Source organism: Momordica charantia, assembly GCF_013281855.1.
Source record: "Momordica charantia cultivar OHB3-1 chromosome 3 unlocalized genomic scaffold, Mcharantia_2.0 BLBB01000003.1, whole genome shotgun sequence".
NCBI classification, from domain to species: Eukaryota; Viridiplantae; Streptophyta; class Magnoliopsida; order Cucurbitales; family Cucurbitaceae; genus Momordica; species Momordica charantia.
Genome location: NW_028275161.1, coordinates 13,600,151 through 13,620,903, shown reverse-complemented (window position 1 = coordinate 13,620,903; position 20,753 = coordinate 13,600,151). Strand labels below are relative to the sequence as shown.

Here is a 20,753-nt window from a genome sequence, read left to right as displayed (position 1 = left end):
ACATATATCTCTAACCAATAGATTGTGAGTTCGATCTCCTAGAACCCGTAATTTCATAACCGTTTTTGTTTTTGGTTTTTTGTTTTTACTTTTTTGTTTTTAAAAAATAAAAATCATATACGCTTGGTAACTGTTTTTGGTTTTTTTGTTTTTAGAAAATAAAAAACCAAACATATTTGGTAATCAATTTTAGTTTTCTGTTTTTAAAAAATTAGAAAATTGAAAATACATATTAAAGAGAAAATTATATATAAAGTAGATATGATAATAGTGTGGGGTGGGGGTGAGGACGTCCTCTCTCGTTCTTGTGCTCATGAAAAATTTTAGTCCTCGTCTCCACCTTGTTCTTCAGTCTTGGAATCGAGATCCAAGTTAAAGAATCCTTATTCAAGGACGGGAATATTCGCGAAAAAAATTATCGGTTTTATAATTAATTTTAATTAATTTTAAAATTTAAAAAATAAAAAATTGTAATAAATATATATTAACTATTTTTAGAATTATTATTTACTAACATAAATAATTAGTTTTAAAAAAATATTTAATATTCTATTCATAATTTAGTAAATATGTCAATAAAAGATATATTATTTATTTAAAAAATGGAATCTGGGATCCGGTCCGGACATGCATTTCTGATTCTTCAAGCGTGAACTCAACTCTGTGAAATTTTGTCATCCTTAATGTAGAGACATAAAAATAAAAATTTAGAGAAGTAAAAGTAAACTTTTGAAAAAGAAATTTTAGAGAGACCAAGAAAAAAGATTTAAAAATATATATATAGCGAGAAAAAAAAGGTTAAAAGACAAAAAAAAAAAAAAAAAAGAGTAAAGTTGATAGGAAAAGATACCCTAAAGAAAAAATAATGAATTAGAAAGAAAAAGAAAAATTATAGTGAGAAAAAATTAAAGATAAAAACAAAAATTCGAAATATACTTGAGAAAATAAATAAATACCAAGAGAAATAAAAGTTATAGTGAAAAAAAATTGAATTAAAAAAGAAGATATAATTTTTAGATGAAAAATAGATTAGAAAGAGAAAAAAAAATTATAAAAGGCAAAATTTTAGTGATGGAAAAGTTAAAAAAATATTAAATTTTTAGGGACAGAAATGAGAGTGTGTTATAAAAAAAAACAAAAATAAAAATACATAGAGATGAAAAATTTTATAGAGAATAAATTTTTTAGAGAGATATTTATGGAGAAAAAAATTGAGAGAATAAATTTTTTAGATAGATATTTATAGAGAAAAAATTTTTAGAATGAAAAAGAAATTTGTTAGAAAAAAAAATTGAGTATTAAAAGAAAAAAAGAGATTTTGAAAAATAGAAATCTGCTTTTTTTTTTTTAATTTACATGGAATTTCAAAATGGTTTTTGAAAAACAAAAAGTAGAAAATTGAATTGGTTATCAAACACCCATGTTTTTAAAAACTAAAAATCAAAAACCAAAAACAGAAAACAAAAATGATTATCAATGGAGCCTTACCCATCTTGATTGATTCTTAGGGCACAATACTGATTTCATATTTGGCAAGACTGAATTCTTAGACAATGTTGTCATCTTGAACCAATTGAGGAATAACTTGACACCAATTTGCCTATTCCACAATACATGGAATTAGGCACGTTGTCAAACTAACATTGTTGGAAATGGTAGGGCCAAAATAGTGGAAGAAGAAAGGAATGAAATAAAAGTGTATTTGGTGCTGCAAAGATAATTGGTAGAGGGCACAACATTGAGGCACCGGTGGTAGCGTCTCAATGCTGTTGCAAAAACATAAGAAAAAATGAAGAACGTGAGCGGATGTTTGGTGACGTTGCTGAGTTCATATAGTATTGAGATGCTGATGCTAGCATCTTTAACGCTACAACGATATTTTAATTGAATGTTGCTTCTTTTTTTTTAGGTTTTTAAAGTGGCACAAAATTAAAGAGGTGGCGAGATCTTGGACTGTGGAGCGTTTTCTACAACCCATTCTCATGTGTATCATGTTGTTTTTCATTCTTTATCACTACAAGAATTTTGTTTTTTGGTGACGGAACCTTTGGCGACCAAAGAGAATTTCATTGCCAAATGGTATCTTTAGCGACGAAAATAAATTTGGTCCCCAATTGTTAAAGTTTTGGCGACGAAATTTAATTTCATCGCCTTAACCCATCTTTTGGCAACGAAATACACATTTCGTCGCCGAAAATTGATGGATTTGGTTTCGTCGCTGAAACGGGGTCTTTCGTCGACGAAATCTTCAATTTGTCACTGAAACCCATCTTTCGACGACGAGATCTTCATTTCGTCGTCTAACACAGTTTTAATCCCATGGAATTTGCTGGGCAGCAAAAATGACGCACTTTTGTGGCGACGAAATAAGGATTTCATCACCAAAGGTCCCCATCAACAATGAAAATGTGGTATCGTTGTCGAAGATCTTCGGCGATGACATCTATTTCGTGGCCGAAGGTCCCTATTGGCGACGAAACAATGATTTCATCGTCGAAGGGTCAAACAACAAATTTTAATTTTTTTTTTTCGGCCACGATTTTTTAACCTTTGGCAATGTCGTCGCCAAAAGTTGCCCTAAAATCACATTTCTTCTCCATTCCTCCATTTCTCATCTTCTTCTCATCTCTCTCGTGCCTCCACCCCTCATCTCTCTCGCAGCCACATCTGCCGTCGTCGCTCGAGTCGAAGCCATCCGTCCTTGCCGTTGCCCAATCACGCACCGTCCGCCGTCTCTGCTCAACCTATGACGTCCGTCCATCCCCGTCACCGCTCGACCTGTGACGTCCATCCATCCCCGTCGCCGCCTGGTCCCGCACCCTCCCTTCTTCTATCTAACGTTGAGGGAGCGCCGCCGCACCCGCTTCGCCGTCGCCCGCACTTGTTTCGCCACCGTGCCGACGCCCCAACAACCCGTGGCTTGAGGTAAATTTTTTTTTTTGTATAATATTAGAATTATTTAGGTAAAACATTATACTTATGTATAGTATTTTGTTTGTGATTTGACAAATTGTGAATTCTATTTGGAAATTGTAAATGTTATTCGAGACATTATGATGTTTTATGTGAGTTACTGTAGAAATTGTGAAGTTGATGTTTTGTAATCTTGAACACATGCTTGAGTTATATTTTGTATAAGTTATTGGAGAAATTGCGAAATGAGTTCGATGAGAAATTATGAAAGTTGTTAATTGTTTGATTTTTAAATAGTTTATTTGATTGTGAGATGTTGAAATGTTGTTTGTCTGATTTAATTTATTGGTTTTGTAAGTATGAAATATTGTTATTTATTTACTTTAAACGCTACCAAATGAATATGTGTTGATTAAGTTAAGTACTTAAATTAATCGATGCTTGTGCAGATGATTGTTTTATTTTTATATGTGTTCTTTGTGATTTTATTGTTGTTAGTTTTGAATTTATAATGGATTATGAATTCATTATTTTAGTTGTGAGCGATGTTGGCCTAGATTTTTAGATGACCTCTCTAAGTATATTTTAGTTCTTTTTTTAGTGGCTATATCTTATGAATATATCTAAGCCCTCAATAATACTTTTAACTACAACACTCATAATCGACAGTAATGACCACACCCCTGTCATCCTCGTCTCACTTTGAAAATAAATTTTAGGATTTTATTTTCAAAATATCCTTAGGTTGATGACAAAATGAACATAATCTATTGTCTGATTCTTTAGGACTCAACATTGACTATTTATACTGAATTGGAGGTTTTTTAAACAGTAATATCATCGAGAATGAATAAGGATTGGATTAAGGTTAGGGATAGATTCTCGCCCGAGTATGTTCAAGGAGTAAAACATTTCATAGAATTGGCAAAACTTCATGTCAACAATACCGGAAAAACAAGATGTCCATGTAGATATTGTATGAATGTAAAGTGGCTTTCAATTGATGGAGTAGAAAGACACTTGTTTATAAATGGAATATCACATCCATATACAAAATGGATATACCATGGAGAAGAACCAATCCCTTCCAGTTGTTTTGTAAGACGTGAAACTCCTTCGCACAATAAATTAAGTAGAGAATCCAATGTTATGAATAATGAGGATGGTGATATGTCTGGACTTCTCAATGATTTACAGTACCCCATGGTAGAAGAAAATGTAGAAGGTGAACAATTTTGTTTTGAGACGCCGCCAAACAAACATGGATGAGACACATCTAACAATTTTGAGCAATTTTTCAGTGAAACGCGTAGTCAATTGTACCCAGAATGTACAAAATTTTCATCATTATTGAATTTTTTAGTAAAGTTGATGCATATCAAGGTTATTGACAATTGAAGTAATAAATCGTTTGATATGTTACTTTAATTGTTAAACGAAGAATTTACGATAGTTGCATCTATACCTAGTACATCATACAAGGCTAAAAGGAGACTGCGTGATTTAGGACTTTTATATGAGTCCATACATGCCTACAAGTATGACTATATATTATTCAGGAAGAAATATTCTGAATGTCAAAGTTGTCCAGTATGTGGTGAACCTCGTTATAAAAACAGTGATGAGAACGTTTCACAAGTCTCCCAAAAAGTGTTACGACATTTTCCGTTGATACTAAGATTGAAACTGTTCTTTTCTTCAAAACATTTCGCTTCTGAAATGAGATGACATAATGAAAAACGAGTTGAGACAGAGGGTATCTTACGACATCCAGCTGACGCTTTGGGGTGGAAGCATCTAGATAGCACATTTCCTCGATTTGCTTCAGACCCACGAAAAGTTCGTTTGGAACTAGCTTCAGGTGAATTTAATCCGTTTGGGAATATGAACAATTCGTATAGCATGTGGCCAATGATATTTATTCCATACAATTTGCCTCCTTGGAAGTGCATGAAGGAAAGTAATTTATTAATCTTATTACTTATTCCTCGACCGAAGTCACCTGGAAAAGATATCGACGTTTACTTACAACCATTAATTGAAGAGTTGAAAGAGTTATGGGATACTGGGGTTCTTACTTTGGATTGTGCAAGTGGTGTGTACTTTCAACTACACACAACTCTTTATGGACTATTAATGACTTTCCAGTGTATGGCGACTTGTCTGGATGGAGTACGAAGGGATACCAAGAATGTCCCATCTGTAAAGAGGATAATTCATCTTTTCGAATAAGAAACAAAATTTGTCTCATGGGACATTGACGTATCTTCCTCAAAATCATAGTCGGCGTAGGAGTAGACTGCATGATGGAAAGTTGGACCTAAAGTTCCCATGGCCATCACATTCTCTATCGCGATCGAGTTACATACACGCGAACAAGTGGACCTAAAGGTTAACAAGTAGAGTGAGGTTGAAGAACTTCAGAAAAGGGTAATTATAACTCAGCTCAAAGTTTGAGATTAATTACTTAATATGTTTTATCCTTTTTTATAATGCAACAGTAATAACACTTAAATATATCTTCGATGTTTTTTTGTTGTAGGATCATTTCGATTTCAACGAATCAGATCGAGTTATGATGAAATTCATCGAGCATGAGATGAGATCGACACATAAGGCGTATAGGGCAAAATTGCGCCAACACTACCTGAGTTATCCCAAACCTGAGATTGCGCGCAACAATCCTCCGAAGCGGTTGTTGGCTGTTGGGTGTGTTGCCCTATACTTGTAGTTTGTACTTTGTGTAAAAACAAATGTATATTCAATAAAGTTTTATTAAATAAATTTGTTGTTGAATTCATAGCATGGCATTGTCTAAAATCCAATAAACTAAACATCTTAGGTTATTTTAGTGTAATCGGGACAGTATATGTACTGGGTATATATTTGATATGCTGGGTATATAATTGATATACCTCTGATATACGAGGTATATGTTTGATATACCCTTGATATACAAGTGGATAATGTCCCGTGAATAACCTAAAGGGTCTATAGTATATGGATAAGGCTAAGTACCTTATCCTGGCAACACTATGGATACGACTCACTCTGTAAAGTTTACAGAAAACTCGATCCAGGTCGTTCGTGTGGAGACATGCGAGTGGGGGTATCCTATACAATGAGTTTGTATAAAACCGGACCACGAAATAGCCAATCTTTAAATGTAACACCGTTAACTAATAGATTGTTGTTTCTTAGGATGACCAGGCAACTCATTCTCAATCCTGAGTGAGTTATGGACTCCTGCCCGTGAGGGCTCGTCCTTTGATCTGTATGGGTGAGAGTGGTCCGAGTCGCCGACTCAACATTCCTACCATTTTGGGGACAAGACCAAGTGGGGAGCTGGAAACATAACTTCACGATATGGAATTCATTCCTCCCTGACTTTAGGGGAGTAGATGGGTGTTCTCTTAAATGCTGACTCCGGGACTTGAACAAAGGGCCCCACCCTCTCATTGGCCCGAGAGGGACTTTCGGTTATTGGTCGAACCATAACCGGGTTGTTCATTAGAGGACCAATGGTATTTAAGGAGTAAGATGTAACTCAAGGGTAAAAGGGTAATTTGACCCAACTTGAGTTACGAGCACTCGTGAATGATTGACTTGTCATTTATGGTCGTATATCCATGGACACGAAAACATTCTGCAGTGAGAAGAGTGCAACTGCGGGTCCTTAGTGAAGTGACCCATAGTTAACTAATGTTGATTAACTCGGTAAATGAGTTTGACCGATTAATCTTGTATCATTGGAGCTTCTGATCTGTAGGTCCATTAGGTCTCCTTGTTAGCTCATAACGGATAAAACAAGGATCAAGTTTTTGGAAGAATTTGAACTGTTCAAATTGCTCAAGGGAATATATGTATATCGATACATTATAATATATAGTTAATTCTAAATTAAAACTATATATTATGAGAGAAATTATTTGAATGAGATTCAAATAAAATTAATATGAATAAGATTCATATTAAAACTATAGTTAAAAATAATGTGCATAAGATCTACATTAGAACTATAGGTTATACGAGAGAAATGCTTTAGAATATGATTCTATTTTGATAATAAATAATTAAGTGTTAATTATTTAATTAATATATATATTTAATTGATTATTAATTAGATTAATAATTAATTAATAAGATTAATTAATTAAATATATATTAATTATTATTAATTAATAATATTATTTTATATTATAATTAATAATAAATCACTCCCCTACAAAAATACGGGGGAGTGGGAAGTTGCATATGACGTGGGGAGTTACCCCACGTCATATTTCCCCTTTGTTCCTTTTGTAGTAGGTTCTGCACAGTACAGAGGAGAAGACCCAAGCATTCTTCTCTCTTGATAAAGCTCTCTCAATCAAACTCTCCCTCTCTCGTTCCAAAGAAACGCTCCCACAAGCGTGTTCTCGAAATCCAAGAGGATATCAAGGAAGATCGTTTGGTGGTGTTCGTTGGGAAATCGTTGAAGAAACGTTATTCAAAGGTAAAGTTTTTCCTTGTGTTTTTCTTCTTTGCATTTTGATTTTGTTTTCCCAAAAATCATCAACGAAGATCCGCTTCCACTTCGGGATTGGCATCCCTTCATGGCAAAACCAGACGATTGGAACATGTTGTGCGATAGATGGGAGACAGATGAGTGGAAGGTAATTTACGAATATAACTTATATTTTTTTTTGAGAATTTATATTCAGTATATATTCTCATTTAAGTTTTCTTTTGTTAGCAAAAATATGAGACCAACAAATGCAACAGGGCGAAGATGTCATTCAACCATCGTGCGGGGCTGAAGGCGCTTGCTATTATTGCAAAGGAGAAGGTACAATGCAATAATATTTTTTTAGCCATATACTTATATTACTTAAGATCGATTATCAACAATTATGTGTTATCAATTATAGAAAGAAGAAGAGGGAGGTGACAACTTTTCTAAAATCGATTTGTTCAGAGAGACGAGATACTCTGACACTAAAGGTTGGATCGAAGGAGTGGAGACAGCTTGTGTAAGTTTACAAATCTTATAACAATTAACTTCAAATTACGCATTGAATTTTATGTGTAAACATTTTGTTCTTTTTTAAATATGTATGCAGCTAGACATGATGCGTGTTAGAGAAGAATCTATACAAGATGGAGGCGAACCGATGCCAGACCCAGAAGTATTGGAAACAGTTCTTGGTTATCGATTAGGCTACGTTAAGAGTGCTGGTTGGGGCCCAAAACCAAAGCTCGTAGAGGTTCTGCTTCAAGTGTAGCATCTTCACAGCGGGAAGAAGAGCTGTCTCAAGAAATATATACTCTAAGAGAAGAATTTCAGGACCGTTTCACGCAGAAAAACAAAGAGCTTGAGGATTGTCTCTCTCAGAAAGACAAAAAGCTTGAGGATCGTCTCTCTCAGAAAGACAAGGAGTTAGATGAGCGTCTCGCAGCCAAAGACTCTGAGATTATGGGTCTACACGGTGAAATGTCATATTTGAGATTAATGGTGCTACAACTAATTAATGAGTCGGTCTAGTGGAGCCAACTCGTCAAAATAGGTACGTCCACGTCGAGTGTTGTTAGAATTCAATAACCATAAATGTGGCTATCCTGCAGTTATGGTAGCCATTTAGAACGTGTATCATGAATGATTTAACTATGTTTATGTTTGAAGTATTTTTGGATGATTTTGGTGAATCTGTGAAGTGAATTGGTGATTGCATGTTTTAGATATTAATAGCAAGTTTTGGGAATTTGAAGTTTGTTTTATTAGTTTCGTCAAAATAGGTACGTCACGTATAGTGTTGTTAGAATTCAATAATTGTAAATGTGGATATCCTGCAGTTATGGTAGCCATTTAGAACGTATGTCATTTATAGTTTAGCTACGTTTATGTATAATGTGTTTTTGGATGATTTTGTTGAATCTGTGAAATGAATTGGTGATTGTGGATGTTTTACATAATAAAAGCAAGTTTTGAGAATTTGAACTTTGAATGATTAGTTTTTCTTAACTTTGGGCGGGGTCTTATACCTACCTTTCCTTTAGTTTGTGTAATTTGGATTGAAGTTAATGAGTTATATGGACATGAGAGAGATGTGTGTTTGTTTTGATAGTGAGACTAAATTTTGTGCATTTTAAGTTTGTTTGGGAGAGTTTTTATTGGCTTTGAATATATGAAAGTGTTTGGAGGAGGGGGGGTGGTTATTAAGTGTTTTTGGATAACGTTGTTGAATTTTAAATGAATTGGTGATAGAGTTTGTGTGCATGTTTTTAAGACTTAGTGAGAGTAAGTTTAGTGAATTTGAAAGTCGTTTTAATGAGTTTTTGTTAACTTTTAATGCTTACTTTGAGTTCCTGCATATGAAGTGAGAATAACATTTTTAGTTCATGGCATGTGGAAAGCTTGAATGTTTAGTTTGACATGTGTAATGAGTTAGAATTGGAAGTTTGTTTGGATGGAAGTGGTGAGTTAACTCGTGGATGTGTTTTTGTTAACATAAGTTTATTTGTTATTTGTTTTTTTCAGATTCGTTCGATTTCTGTATCGAAATCTTCTGAAAAGTTGATAATATCTCTCGTGAAGAATTTGATGATATGAGACATTTCCATATTTTTAGGCTTTTTATTTTGGGACTTCTTAGAATAGGTTGTTCAATTTTAGTTTGTATGGACTTCTTATACTTTTTGTAAAATCAATTTTTGTTTAATATTATAAATTTTTATATGAAATTTGAAATTTATGGCATCTAGGTTTTTAGTATTGAAATAATATATCGTTGAAACGGGAAAGAAAAACATTGACGACGAAATCTAAATTTTGTCGTCGAAGGCTAGATTCACGACCAAATCCATGTCGTTGCCGAAGATATATTTGGCGACGACTATGAATTTGGTCGCCGAAGGTACCTTCGGCGACGAAAAACAAAAAGTCGTCGTCAAAATCCTCTCGCCGTCGAACAACTGCGACGATTCTGACGACGACTTATTTTCGTCGCCAAACATTTTTGGAGACGAATTTTGACCTTTTAGCCACGAAATTTGTCGTCGTCGAAACTCTGAATTCTTGTAGTGTATCCTAAGTACCTACTATTGTAGTACTTAAAAGTTATGTAGCTATTGCTGTAGTATCTAGAGAGAGTGATTGTAGAATGTTGTGAAGCTAATTGTATTATTCCCAATACAGGGAATTTGCATATTGTAGAACACTAGATATAACTCTAACCTTGAGGTGAATCAATATAACCTCTAGTGTTGACTTCTCTTGTCCTTCATATTACTTTATTGTTTGTTTAACTGTGATTTGCCCATTCTATATAAGAGGAAAAACCTAGTTAGATCCTGTCATGTAGCTCGTGTTAGAAGAGTAAGGGTATTTATACTGCATATTTTTCCCTAACAAACGTGCCACATTTAACGGGGGCTTTAAGAACTAGTTTCTCACAAAGACGATCAGGCTCCTTACATGCATCATGCTAACTTTGACCAACCACTAACGATCTGGCAAGATAACCTTCCTTCAATCTCTTACAATCTTTTACCATCATATCTCTAACTTAGACAATCAAGCTCCTTACATGTATGATACTAACATTGACCAACCACTAACGATGATCGTGCAAGATAACCTTCCTTCAATCTCTTACAATCTCTTACCGTCATATCTCTAAGGACTTAGACGATCAGGCTCCGTACATGCATCATGCTAACTTTGACCAACCACTAACAATCTTGCAAGATAACCATCCTTCAATCTCTTACCGTCATATCTCTAACTTTGACGATCAGACTCCTTACATGCATCATGCTAACTTTAACCAGCCACTAACGATCTTACAAAGATAACCTTCCTTCAATCTCTTACAATCTCCTACCGTCATATCTCTAACTTAATCATGGAAGTTCTTTAGACTAACATCTTACCAATGTTATTCCTAACTCCAAAATCCTATTATTCCTTTTAAACAAATGTCGAAATAAACAATACACTATTTAGCTTCTATACATACCAAAAAATTGTTCACTAATATCGGTATCCCATCTAATAACCCAATAATCTTATTTCTTCCTTTCTTTATTTAGTACACTATAATCTCATTTCTAGTTCTTCACTTTTAGAAGTACTATATATTCCAAATTCGTCTAATCTGAAGAGAAAAAAAAAAGAACTACAATTCATCAAGATATAATCATGGAGATGATTATACAAGTTAAAATATCAACGGAATAAATCCAACAATTATAAAATTTTAGTGGTTATATTTTTATCATGAGGCCAATAATGTAATTTTGCAATTCTTGAACAAGATTATGTAAATTATCATTCCATCATAATATTATTACAAAAATAAAGACGTAGCTAGATTTCAGAGAACCGGAGCACCTACAGTTTACATTGTTTGACTAATAACATCCATCTTGAGGAATTAATTTTAAAATACTGCCTTTTCTATACATGTTTAGATGATTGAAATTTTAATTTATTTTTTTATTTCCTTCTTTTTATAGTAATATTCCACTCCAAAGTCATAAAAATGGTGCAATATTAGCCAAATACAATGGGGAGACCAAGTCAAGAAAATGTTTTTTTTTAAATATATACTTAAAAAAGATATTAAAAATTTTATTTAATTTAGGTCTTCAGCCCAGGGAAGGGATAAGCTTGGTCTTGGTCAGAAACAGAATATTTTCTACTAATATGAATGCGAAAGGAAAACTATAATTTATATAACAAGAAATTAATATTATGGTATTTTGTTTTTTTTTTTTTTAATATTGGTTGGAATCAACGGTTCAGATTAAAGGAAGGAGATTTAAGTAATTATTGTTAATTTAAGCAGAGGTTGACTTGGACGTGATGGACGGTTCTGATTAAATCGCCGTGTGATAGGAGTTGGTCAAAGAAACCCGTAATTATATATTTACGCACTTGGCAATTTCTTTGATTAAGTCAACGTTTCTCTCCCAATAGAAGAAAATTGAAATATATTATTGTTTGATTTTTCTTTTTATTTTGGAAATTCTATTTTCTCCATTTTTAACTTCTTCATCCTTTAATTATCAGATTTTTTTTTCCTAAGAGTGCCCTAAAAATTATTAACTACGAAAATAAATAGAAGAAGAGAGATCAGGAAAAAATTATTGAATGAAACTTATTTGTTCCTAAGTGAATTTGAAATGTATCTTGATGTCTCTAATAATCACGAGAAATCCTAACATGGCATTGTGACAACTCCCCCGAATAATTTTTCCTTAGTTTAGGACTTAAATTGGGATGGGAGATAGGAAAGGATTTTCAATCATACCTTCTAAGAAACTCAAAAAGAGACTAATTTATTCTTCCATGTATCATATTATTGGGATTCTCACTTTCAAAATTTTAAATTATTATCATATATATACTTTACCATTAACTTAATACAAATCATTAAATAAATTTGTGACATGAATTCTTTACCCAACGGAGTAGTAAGAAATATTAATTTTATTTTTCTCTGAGCATAAAAATGTATCCTCATCGTTTAATCAATATCCAACTTAAAAAGATAATAAAGTTTCAATAATACCTTTCAAGAGCCCTAAACTTTCTCTTTTATTTCAAAAATATCCCTATTCTTTTAAAAGTTTTAATACTACCTTGATCTTTCATAAATGTTTCAAAAGTACCATTTTAGCAAACTTCCATTAATATTTTGAATAAAAACTTGATGTGGCGATTAACGTCTCAATTTTAACCTATAAGTCTTCTTCATCCATTGTCAGAAGAGTTTGTTCTCCATTACCTACCTAATATACCTAATATTTCTATAGTCTCCGTTTTAACCATCATAGGTGGCTCATAATAGATCAGTGTAAATAAAAAATAATTTATGGAGAATGAGTTCATAAAATTAATTTCCTATGTATTTTCTTGACAACTAAATGTAATAGGATCAAATTACTGACTTGACTGTCAGAGTTCTAACTGTATTTTGTAAGCCTCCATTCATCGGTATCATCTATCTTCGCTAGAGAGTGTCGAGTCATCTTGTTTGACTTCAATTCGCCCACTATTGAGCACTATTGAAAGTCAAAGTCATTATCTTTCTTTCACTTTCTCTCTCTCTAGAAATCATATAAAGCTTGATTTCTACGCTGCCTCTTTGCCATCATCATCATATTACTCATTTTTTTGCTCTCTCTTTCCCTTTCCCTTTCTCTAGCTTTAAAAGTTTTCAGGGTTTCTCACTGGAAACTTTCCGGGAAAATACTTATCCACTTTCCTTCAGCCCTTTTCCCGAGAAAATACCAATATAGAAACTTTGAGGGAAAAGATATCCATAAATAGAAACCCCACAACCTAGGTATCAGAAGGGTCAGTTTGTGATTGGAGATTGCTAGCTAGTTTAGCCATGGCGGGCGCAGGTGGTGGCAAGTCACTCGAACAAACCCCGACTTGGGCGGTTGCTATCGTCTGCTTCGTCTTGCTTCTCATCTCGATCATTATTGAATACATCCTCCACCTCATTGGAAAGGTAGGTACAAATAAGAAAATTAAGATTTTAAAATCTTTCTGTATAAAAAGTTAGAAGGTAAAATTTTTAATTTTTTGAATTTTGGTAATTGAAGTGGCTGAAGAAGAGACACAAACGGGCCTTATTTGAAGCACTGGAGAAGATCAAATCAGGTAACGTTCAAAAAACCAAAAGAACATTATTATTTAATTAAAATTTTAATAACTGAATCTAACAGGTTTTTTTTTTCTTTTTTTTTTTTTTTTTGCAGAGCTTATGTTATTGGGATTCATATCACTGCTTCTAACAGTGGGGCAAGGTCCAATCTCAGACATCTGCATATCTGCAGAAGTAGCTGCCACGTGGCATCCATGTACCAAGCAGAAAGAAATGGAGATGAACAAACAGATGGACAGTTCCGTCAAGCACTGGCAAGTTAGTGGCCGGAATCTTCTCGACCGCCGGATCTTGGCCGCCGGAGGAGCCGACAAGTGTGCCGCCAAGGTATCGGAATAAAACCCGTCGTACCCTACACACGGTTATTACAAATTTCGTACCTATGATTTTAATTTGATTCGACTGTTTTAAAAGAATTCAATTTAGTTTTCATGATTAATTTTCATTTGATTTAGTTAAACCCCATGAATAGTTACCGTAAATAAGATGTCTTTGTATTAAAATATCTTACATTACATGATAATGAATTAATGTGTTAGTTGGATGTATTAGAATTTAATATTGGGTTAAAAGGACACTGAAGTTTTAACTGAAACTATCCGAACTAAATTAGATCATAAGACCAAATTGAAAATTTGAGAACTATAGGAATCAATTTAAAACTATTCAATCAAATTTATAATTTAACAGATATTAAATTTATCTTAACCTATCATAATTCAAACGTTCGAATTTAGATGGTAATCCAATACATGTATTGAGATTTTCGAGTTTGATAATCACTGCAATACCATTTTATTTTCGTTTTCATATAATAGTTCAAATGTTGAGCCTTGTGCCAATTTTCGAGCCAGTCGTTAAATTTTAACCTTTTGTTCTTTCTTTCTTTTTTGTAGGGTAAAGTGGCATTTGTTTCAGCAGAAGGAATTCACCAACTCCATATCTTCATCTTTGTGCTGGCTGTTTGCCATGTTTTGTACTGTGTTCTAACTTATGCATTTGCTAGAGCAAAGGTATGTGTGAAATTTACTTTACTACCCCTCGTCTCTCTCTTTTCCCTTCTCTCTCTTATTCCCTATTTGGACAAAAATTATGCAGATGAGGAGCTGGAAAACATGGGAAAAAGAGACCAAAACTGCAGAGTACCAATTTGAACACGGTTCGCAAACAAACAAACCCCAACAAAAAAAAAAAAAAAGGCTTTTTAGTCTTTTTAAAAATTATTACAGAGGAAAAAAGGAATTTTAAAATTGTTTATTTTATATTTGATTAAATTGTAATTAATATGATATTATTGGAAAATTAACAGATCCAGAGCGGTTCAGATTTGCAAGAGACACCTCGTTTGGGAGAAGGCATTTGAGCTTCTGGACCAAAAATCCCGCCCTTATGTGGATAGTAAGATCCCTTCCATTTTTCCTCTCTTTTTTTTTTTCTAATTTAGAGATCAATAATAATTTAATCAATCAACCACATTTATGTTTTCATTGAATAATTCATTTCTTTGTATGCTTTAAATTTAGGTTTATATACCATCAAAACGTCTATTTTAATCTCTTTGTTCATTTTGGTCACTGTAATTTAAAAAATTGATTGTTTTTATCCAATGAATTTTTTAAAATGTAGTCGTACCTTTGTAGATTGAAGGATTTCATTGTGTGTAAGAATTCGTGTTAAAATTCTATAAATATAGACAAAAATGATTCGAAAGGGGCCAAAACTAACGTTTTGGGAATATAGCAACAAAATAAACAAAAGTTGTAATTACACTGATTAAAATTAAATAAACCATAAATAAACCATTTGAAACTAGAGGACCAAACTAAACCAAATAAATAATATAATAATCCAAATAGTATAATTTAAACCTAAACTATTGCAACTTAACAAAAATTAAACACTGACCAATAATTGTTTGACAAAATTTAAGGACTAAAATTAAGATTTAAAATAGGAAATAATATATGTCCAAAATTATTTATGTGGTTGCTATATTATAGAAATGGTAACGGTCCGAATAAGCCACTGTTGGATAATGACTTAGCCGCCCCAAACATCCCTTTGTCTGTCGGTGACACTACTGAATGTGAATTATTTGACATTATTTTTTTCTTTTTTTTTTTAATATTTAGATGCATACAAAATAATTCACTATTTTTAATTTCCAAAATACTATTTTATTTAATTTCCACCACAGCTGTGATGCTCTTCAAATAGTCCAAAAATATATTTTCGACAAAAAAAAAATGATTGGTTTTGGTTGGAAAAAATTTATCGGATTTTTTAACTCGAGCGGGAATCAAAACCACCTCTAAAATGATAATATAATATGCATTTTATCTATTAAATTGTTCTTGAATTATTACTAATTTAAGCTTTTTTTTTTTTTTGGATAGGTTTGTTTCTTCAGGCAATTTGTAAGATCGGTTCCAAAAGTTGATTATTTGACACTGCGACATGGGTTTATAATGGTAATTAATTAGTTTCTTTGATTTATTTTGACTTTATACAGCCATTGAAAAATTGGGTTTTTTTTAATTAATTAATTAATTAATTAATTAAATACAGGCACATTTGGCACCTCAAAGCCATACGCAATTTGACTTCCAAAAATACATTAATCGCTCTCTTGAAGAGGACTTCAAAGTTGTTGTGGGAATCAGGTCAGTGTTGCATAATTAATTCATTACAATTTTGTTATGCATGTTATTTTCAATTGTTTGGACCACTTTTTAATTTCATCTCGACATTGTATTGATTCTTTTCTCTAATCAATTTAATTGCTGTCATTAACTAAGTTGAAAATAGTGTATATTTTAGTCCTGTCTATCAATTAAATAATAAAAATGACCTACCCTAACTTCTCTATACAGTAATTTAATTAGTTGATGTAATATCCTCTAAAAAACAAAATAAAAATCACTTGAACATAACTCAACAAGTTAAGGCATATATCTCCGATCAAAATGAGTTCAAATCTCCACCTCTACATATTGTACTAAAAAAAATTGAAATTTATTAGATTGAAAATAGATCTAACACATTAAAAATGTGACAGTGATCTCGTAAGAAAATATACTTGTTTGAGCATATCTTAGTGGTTAAGACATTTCTACTTCTCTCCTAAAAGTCATCTAGATTTGTTAAAAAAAAGAAAAAAAAAGCATAACAAATATAGAGAAAATACATAAAATTATTAATGACTTTTTTTTCTTCAAACATAGTAAAAGTTTGACTATTCTTAGTGTGTCCTTTGAGTTTGAGTTGGATTATGATAATTTTTTTTTTAATTTTAAACTTTTGAATATATTTGAAAATACAATAAACATTTATGTAAATTCCCACAAAAATGTATTGAAAATTCATCTACCATTCTTGATTTGTCTTGATTATATATTTGATTAATTTAGTTAACAAGTATTTGTTGGGTTGGATCCACAGCCCGCCAATCTGGTTCTTTGCGGTGCTGTTTCTTCTCTCAAACACCCACGGTAAGAGTCAACAACCAAATTAAAACACCAATTATTAATAAAAAATCTCAACACATAGAACAGAAATGCAAAACAAAAAATCAAAATACAAACGGGTTTTCAAAGTTGTGCATAATATCTGACCGAGTGTTCATTGGGGACTTTCGTCGAACAGGTTGGAGGGCGTACCTGTGGCTGCCATTCATCCCGCTGATCGTAAGAAACTGTGCACTTAATCTGCATTTTGGATGTGGGAAAATGAAGAAGATGTGAAATTAATAGGAAAACTTTGAATTTTGGTGGGTTTTGGCAGATTCTGCTGCTGATTGGGACGAAGTTGCAGGTGATCATAACGAAGATGGCGCTGAGAATTCAGGAGAGAGGGGAAGTGGTGAAGGGAGTGCCGGTGGTGGAGCCCGGTGATGACCTCTTCTGGTTCAACCGCCCTCGCCTCGTTCTTTACCTCATCAACTTTGTCCTCTTTCAAAATGCCTTCCAAGTCGCCTTCTTTGCCTGGACTTGGGTACGTCACTCCGACCCATCCCGTAACCATTTCGTTTTTAGTTTCTTATTTCTTAAAATTATGATGTTTTGCTTGTAGTTTGAAAAATACATTTGATTATTAACTAAGTTTTAAAAGCTTTTTAAACCGTATGAAAAATGTAGATACAAAACAAAGAAACGATGTCCTTCAAACTAGTGTTTACGAGGTTAATTTTTAAAAGTTGAAAACCAAATACGAATCATTTAACGGGATTATGTTTTTTTTTACTCTATTGAAGTTTAAACACTATTTTGGGATTTGTATTTTTTACTTTAATTTATTTTGTTCTATGAAATCGACATGTCGACATGTCCATCGATATATTCATGTATTTATGTGTTCGACATTGACACGAGGGTAAATCGATATTTCCATAATATTATATAAAAAAATTGACAAAATATGAAAAGTATCACCAAAATTTCACTAATATAGACATAATATTAATATTAATCATTTTACCTTATTTATAAATGAAATAATTATTTGTTAATTTAAATATTTTTTCGAGATTTTTATTTTGATAACTTTTTCAGAAATATCGATTGACATCGATAATTTATCGATAATTCAATCGATTTCACGAAATTGAGACCTCGATATTTCCATCGACATCGAAATTTAAAGCTTTGATGTACTCTCAAAACGTCCATTTTAGCACTTATCTTAGTCTCTATCTTTAATAAAATGGTCATTTTTGTTACTTCATTTCTTATTTGTATCCCATTTCTTTCTATCATTGTTTTAATATTACACATTCTATTTGTTAAATTTCTTAAAATGTAGCTGTAAATTTATATTAATGAATTTTTACTGTAGGTAAATTTTGTGTTAAAAATTTGCACATAGGAAAATCAAATTTTAAAAATAATTTATCTATTTTTAAAAATACAAGGACAAAATGAAAATTTTGATTATTTGATTGCAAAATCTTATCCCTTGAACTTTTTATTATATTAAATTTTAATCTTGTTTCCCTCCATTTTTTATACTACCTCTATTTTTTTTTCTTTCTAAATTTTTAAATGTTCCACTTCTCAATTCTTGAACGTTTACTTTTTTATTTGTTTTTTTGTGTCAAGTACACATAAAAGGTTACTTTAGTCTTTCACAAATATATATATATATATTTTGCAAATGTACAAACTTTGATGATGTATAATTAATTTATTTTTGGTGCAGTATGAACACACGTATAGCTAAATTAAATCTTGGGTTGATGTTTTTTTTTTATTTTTTATTTTTTAATTTCAGTATGAATTCGGGTTGAAATCTTGTTTCCATGAGCACCTGGAGGACGTGGTGATCAGAATTTCAATGGGGTATGTTTACATATACTTATATTATATAAATCCAAATATAATATATCACTGTTCATTTTCATATTGTAAACAGTTCCTTCATTTTTTTAAAGGGTACGGTTAAAAAAAACAACCTAATAATTAAAAAAATAATTTGTTAGGAGTTGGTAGGTTTAAATCTGCAAGTCGTATTTGATGTAATATTTTGGAAAATAATATACTTTTACTTCAATATTTTTCTTGTATTGCCTTTCTTATTGTTATTGTAATTATTATTATTATTTATAAATTTTAACCATGATTGGTCTCATATTATTATGAATGTCAGGGTGATTGTACAAATCCTTTGCAGTTATGTTACTTTGCCTCTTTATGCACTGGTCACTCAGGTAAATACTCTTATAATATTATTAATCTATATATTTAATCTCAATTATTCTACTTTAGACTTAAAATTTTTAAAATTTATGTTAAATACAATTAAAAAAAATTTAATGAATGAAATATTATTATTATTATAAAAATTACAGCCTTGTTTTGATAATTATCTTGGCTTTAGTTTTTGAGAATTAAGTTTTCAACCATGATTTCTATGTATGTATTTATTTGTCTCGTTTAAGCTATATTCGAATATATACATATATAGTTTCCAACCGTTTATTTTTTATTTTTAAAATTTGGTTAAAATGTGATTATATAAAGAAATGAAATGGTTATAAAACTAGATATTAAGATTTAAATAAAAAATCTAAAAATATACCACTAAAATATTCTTTTTAGAGGCAGAGTTTTTACTCCGAGATTTTAGTACATAATATAAAAAAGAATCAATATGACCATTAAAATTTGTGTACACATCAGATGGGTTCAACAATGAAGCCAACCATATTCAATGAGAGGGTGGCAGCGGCTCTTCGCAATTGGTACCACTCGGCTCGAAAGCAAATCAAACACAATCACGGTTCGATCACCCCGTTATCGAGCCGACCTGCCACTCCGACTCACCACATGTCGCCGGTCCATCTCCTACGACATTACAAGAGCGAGGTAGATAGTCTCCACACGTCGCCGAGAAGGTCTCCTTACGACGCTGATCGATGGGACAAGGACAACGACTCGCCCTCCCCCTCTCGACATGCTGATGGTTCGTCTTCGTCACAGCCACACGTCGAGCTGGGTGCCTTGGACAGGGATCCGGTTGAACCCGGTTCGGTTCATTTGGACCCGATTCAGCAACCGCGAACCCGCACTCAGCATGCGATCGATATTGGTGGCCACAAGGACTTTTCCTTTGATAGAGTTGAATGAAACGGTGTCGTTTTGTATGAAACTGACACGTTCGTCAGAGAGATTAATCCAGGCCGTTCATCTCAACTTCTTAAACTTGTACAACATTCTGCTTAGAATTTTTTATTTTCTTTTTACTTACAAATTTAGTAGGAAGGAGTGTATTATATGTAGTGTAAGAATGATGATATCAAGGTTAATTTAAATATTAGCTATAGTTTCATTCTTTTAAATCAACACTCAATATATATATAGAAAACTATACATGAAAATTGAAAGAGCGTATAAATTACCAATTTGGTTCCTAGCTAGTCTTAAAATTTTTAATTTGACCCGTATAATTGGGTTTTTCATATGATATTAGAGGTCTTAACTGCTATTATAAGTTACTAGACTACTTTATTGAATATGTGACATGTATTCCAAAAAATATTATATTCGTAAAACAGAAACATAGACGTACTCCTATCAATGTGGAAAATATATACCACATTAGTCTATTCAAATTGAAATGAATTGTTATTTTAATTAAGTAATCATCCAAACAAAACATGACAACCGGTTGGTATTTTCAATTTAG

The 20,753-nt window shown here is 32.2% G+C and overlaps 1 protein-coding gene across 1 annotated transcript; it reads left to right on the top strand.

Annotated features, from left to right (window-relative positions):
• The first annotated feature begins 13,051 nt into the window (after positions 1 to 13,051).
• On the top strand, positions 13,052 to 20,406 carry LOC111016215 (MLO-like protein 6). The gene is made up of 14 exons (XM_088121820.1): positions 13,052 to 13,415; positions 13,510 to 13,567; positions 13,666 to 13,898; positions 14,468 to 14,584; positions 14,670 to 14,730; positions 14,881 to 14,969; positions 15,968 to 16,042; positions 16,140 to 16,234; positions 17,013 to 17,062; positions 17,217 to 17,257; positions 17,355 to 17,564; positions 18,840 to 18,907; positions 19,215 to 19,275; positions 19,748 to 20,406. The coding sequence occupies exons 1-14, from the start codon at positions 13,293 to 13,295 to the stop codon at positions 20,192 to 20,194; spliced, it is 1,728 nt and encodes a 575-aa protein (XP_087977946.1). The 5' UTR covers positions 13,052 to 13,292; the 3' UTR covers positions 20,195 to 20,406.
• The last annotated feature ends 347 nt before the right edge of the window (positions 20,407 to 20,753 follow it).

Bases quoted from the DNA above. Each gene is read 5' to 3' on its own strand.
- LOC111016215 (XM_088121820.1), top strand. From the start codon at position 13,293: ATGGCGGGCGCAGGTGGTGGCAAGTCACTCGAACAAACCCCGACTTGG. The intron at 13,416-13,509 runs GTAGGTACAAAT...TGGTAATTGAAG, and splicing joins TCCTCCACCTCATTGGAAAG to TGGCTGAAGAAGAGACACAA. The intron at 14,970-15,967 runs GTAAGATCCCTT...TTTTTTGGATAG, and splicing joins ATCCCGCCCTTATGTGGATA to GTTTGTTTCTTCAGGCAATT.